Source organism: Vombatus ursinus, unplaced genomic scaffold (assembly GCF_900497805.2).
Source record: "Vombatus ursinus unplaced genomic scaffold, bare-nosed wombat genome assembly UNPS02014793.1, whole genome shotgun sequence".
Taxonomy (NCBI): Eukaryota; Metazoa; Chordata; class Mammalia; order Diprotodontia; family Vombatidae; genus Vombatus; species Vombatus ursinus.
In genome coordinates this window covers 5,243,376-5,247,239 of record NW_020954571.1, presented here as the reverse complement: position 1 = coordinate 5,247,239, position 3,864 = coordinate 5,243,376, and the positions used below count along the sequence as shown (strand labels likewise).

Genomic DNA, 3,864 nt, shown 5'->3' with positions numbered 1-3,864 from the left:
TACAAAGCACTTTGAGCTCTTCAGAGAAAGGCTTTGGTGCTACTTGCCTTCTCAGGAAAAGTGAGAGTCACTAATCTCAGTCAAGAAATCAAGACTCACTTGTGTGTCAAGAATGTGTGGTCTTAGACAAATCGTTTCCCATCCCTAGGCCTTAGTTTTCTCATCTTTAAAATGAAACAGTTGGCAAGGAAGGTTGAGTGGGCTAAGGACACAGGTCCTTATGGTCTCTCAACCCTAACTTCAACCAGTAAGAGATAAAGGTTTATGGCAGATCGACAGGCCATGTCCTCCACACGGTCCTGCCTACAATGGCCCCTGAAGCCATGAGGTTGTGAAAGACAGAGGAAGGGAAAGAGTCCAAAGAAGCAAGCTATTGGCCTTTCCAGAAAAAGGCTGAAAAACCAGAAGCTTAAGACTGGGAATAATCCTAACTCCTAAGTAAATATACCAACTCTGATATTTAAAAAGACTGAAGGAAAAATGTGTAAATTATTTGAAAGACCATAATTCATTAAACAAGTAACAAAATATGAAAGAAAATTAATCCCAAAATCCCAATGAAATAGAATTCTGCAGCCTTTTCAGAGATCACAAAACAAGAGAGCAAAGAACTCCAGAATGGTTCAAAAAAAGAAATAAAACTTTTAAAAGGAAGCATTAGGGTAGAAATTAGGGCAGAAATGTGAGCACTCAAAGCAGAATTAAAGATGACAGCAGAGCAGATATCTTAAATACAGAACAAGAGAATTTCTCCAAAGAAGCAAATGCTCTGAAAAGGATAGTCACAGATTTTTGTTTCTTTCTCTTTTTTCTTTCTTTCTTTTTCAACCAGACCTGTGATTTCATCAATGGAGGGACATCTGGCTGAAAAACTTTACCAATGTAGACCTCCTTCTGCAATTTATTATCTCAAAGAGGTAGTTAGGGCACGGAGAATTTAAATGATTTATGCAGTCATGCAGCTATTATGTGTCAGGGGGAGGACCTGAACCCATCTCTTTCTGACTCTGAGGACAGCTTACTATCCATTACACCACACTCTCTCTTAATGGCAGATTTGGGACTCAAAAATGTATCAATGGAAGAAAATTTGGCAGAAGAAAAAAAAAAGATAGTCATTTTGAAAGAACTCATGAATTATGTGCTAGCCAAAGGGACTGATCTTGAAGACAAGATGTGTAGAGATGGAACTCAAGTTGTGACCCCAAATAACACGTCCTGCAAAGATGAGCCTAATCATCAAGGCAAAAATGGACTGTGAGCAAGGCAAAGCTATTCGAGGCAGTCTTGCTCTAACCCAGCCCCCAATCCAAAAACCAAAGGTGGGTGCTGCATTTGGGCTGCACACATTCCAAACAAGAGAAACAGAGGAAAGGCAGGTAAGTCTTAGAATCCAGAAAGCACCAAATAATTTAATCAATATGGATAGGCTGCTGTTTAACAAATAAAGAAACTAGATTAAAGGTAAAAGAAAGAAGAAAGAGGGATTTTGTTCGGTCATTTTAGTTATGTCTGTCTGAGGCCAGATTTGAACTCAGAGATGAGTTTTCCTGACCCCAGGATCCCTGCCCTCTATCCATTACACCATCTATTTTATCTGAGGACAAAAAGGATCAAAAGGGCTAAAGATTTAAGGGAATTTTTTTTTAGGCTAGGCAGTGATTTGACCAAGGTCACACAGCTAGTAAGTGTTAAGTGTCTAAGGCCAGATTTGAACTCAGGTCCTCCTGACTCTATCCACTGTGCCACCTAGCTGTCCCTTAAGGGAATATTAAAGAATCAGGAGAAGGGAAGGTTTTGTTGTTGCTGCTGAGTCATTTTCAGTTGTGTCTGACTCTTTTGGGGTTTTCTTGGCAAAGATACTGGAGGCGTTTACTGTTTCCTTCTCCAGTTCATTTTACAGATGAAGAACTGAGGCAAACAGGGTCAAGTGACTTGCCCAGGTCACAGAGCTAGTAAGCATTTGAGGTTGGATTTGAACTCAGAAAGATGAGTCTTCCTGACTTCAGGCAGAGCACTCTATCTACTCTATCCAAGTAGCAAGAAATAAACTAACGTTACGTGGACTAAGTCCCATATTTCCATATAATTGAATCACTATCTTTTGTCTGGTGGTTGACAGAGGCTCACCTATCGTAGGGCTACCTCAAGCACAAAGCCACAAACTGAAAAACAAGACCTTTTCTATCTCCTGCCCCAAAAGGGCCTTCTCTGGGAAGGGCCTTGTCTCTCCACTCTCTCCTGACTGGGCTCCCATACTCCTCCTGCTTCTGCCTGATGTGAGGCAGGGCTCTTGATGTCTCACAGGACACCACATTACCACCTGCCGGGATGCTGAACCTAGAGGGAGGATTCCGAACATTCTCTTCCTCAATTGACCTTTACAGCCATTAATATTCTACCTGGATTCATTGCTCAATACTCAGCATTCTCCTACTGCCTTACACTCTTTCCATCCCAGGTATTTGGAACCCTTGGCTGCTGATATACAAGCTCCATCCCCTAGCTTCAATTTACTGCTATGTCATGATTGTCTTCTTCCACCCTGTGCACCCTGTCCTCTCCCCACCCCCTACAACATTCCATTCCATATCCTTACTCCTTCCATTGTGCCTGCTAAAATGCTTGCTCTATAATTAACAAAATTTCTTTCATTTTCCTCACATTTTCACTGGCTGTCTTCTATGTTCTCCCTCATCATCTCCACTTCTTGGCTTCCCTGACTTCCTTCAAGCCTCAGCTAAAATCCTACCCTCTACAAGACACCTTTCCTGGTCTTTCCCCACTCTGTTTTTCTGTTAGGGAGTCAGGTGTAAGAAGACTGAAAACATTTGGGGGGGGGGGCTGGGGCAGGTTAAAAGAGGCTTTGAATGCCAAACAGAGGATTTTTTTACTTGATTCTGGAGGAAATAGGAAAATCACTTTGACTGCTAAATGGAGGATAGATTGACTGACTGACAAAGATGGTTCATATCCTTAACCTGGCCATCACTCATAAGTGTTTAATTTCCTTGTTCACAATCTCTGAAATTCTCTTATCTGATCCTTTTATCCCCCCTGTACCTTACAAACCCTAACCCTCTTCTTCATCTTTACCTTGACTTCCATTCCTTCCATCCCTCAGCTCTTTCTGAAGCCATCACCCCTGTGCTGGCTCCACTCTCCTCCCTTCCCTATCTTGAACAAACTCAACTCTACACTACCCTTCACCTCCAAATCCCTTGCCCCCTGATCCTATAGATGATAAAGCTACACCGACTTTGGATAATTCCCACAATCTGCCTCCTTTACTCTTATTCATAAACTGATAAACAGAATTGGAGGAAATCATGAAACTGTGCTAAGTGGGTCCATTACAAATTGTTATTTAGTCACAACTTGGGCTCTCACAGCAGCAATACAAGCATTCTTCCTAATTGATTCCTTATCCCACTATCCACAGAAACTACTCTAAACATTGTTTTCTCTTCTTAAGCCTCCCACAACATTCACTCCCTCTCCACCCTCAGATGAGGAATTTGCCTTTTATTTCAATGAAAAAATTGAAAACATTTGCTAAGGGATTCCCTTTCTCTCCTCCTCCTCTTTTCACTTTATTCAGTGAGAATATCAGGACTACCTCCCCTACCTTCTTCACTGTTACATAAAGAGGTAGCCCTTCTTTATGCCAAAGCCAACCTCTCTACATGCACCTTTGATACCATTCCCTACTGATTTTTCTGGCAAATTGTCCCCACTATCTTCCTCGTTTCCATCCTCCTCCTCCTCCTCCTGCTCCTCCTCTTCCTTCTTCTTTTTCTTCTTCTCCTTCTTCTTTTTCTTCTTCTTCTTCTTCTTCTTCTTCTTCTTCTTCTTCTTCTTCTT

At 41.7% G+C, this 3,864-nt stretch overlaps 1 protein-coding gene across 1 annotated transcript in view; it reads right to left on the bottom strand.

Annotated features, from left to right (window-relative positions):
• SARDH (sarcosine dehydrogenase) overlaps positions 1 to 3,864 on the bottom strand; it is a 141,014-nt gene that overhangs the window by 122,274 nt on the left and 14,876 nt on the right. The window contains exon 3 of the mRNA XM_027869641.1: positions 2,247 to 2,323. Within this exon, the coding sequence (XP_027725442.1) occupies positions 2,247 to 2,323 (77 nt within the window). The remainder of the gene's footprint in view (positions 1 to 2,246; positions 2,324 to 3,864) is intronic.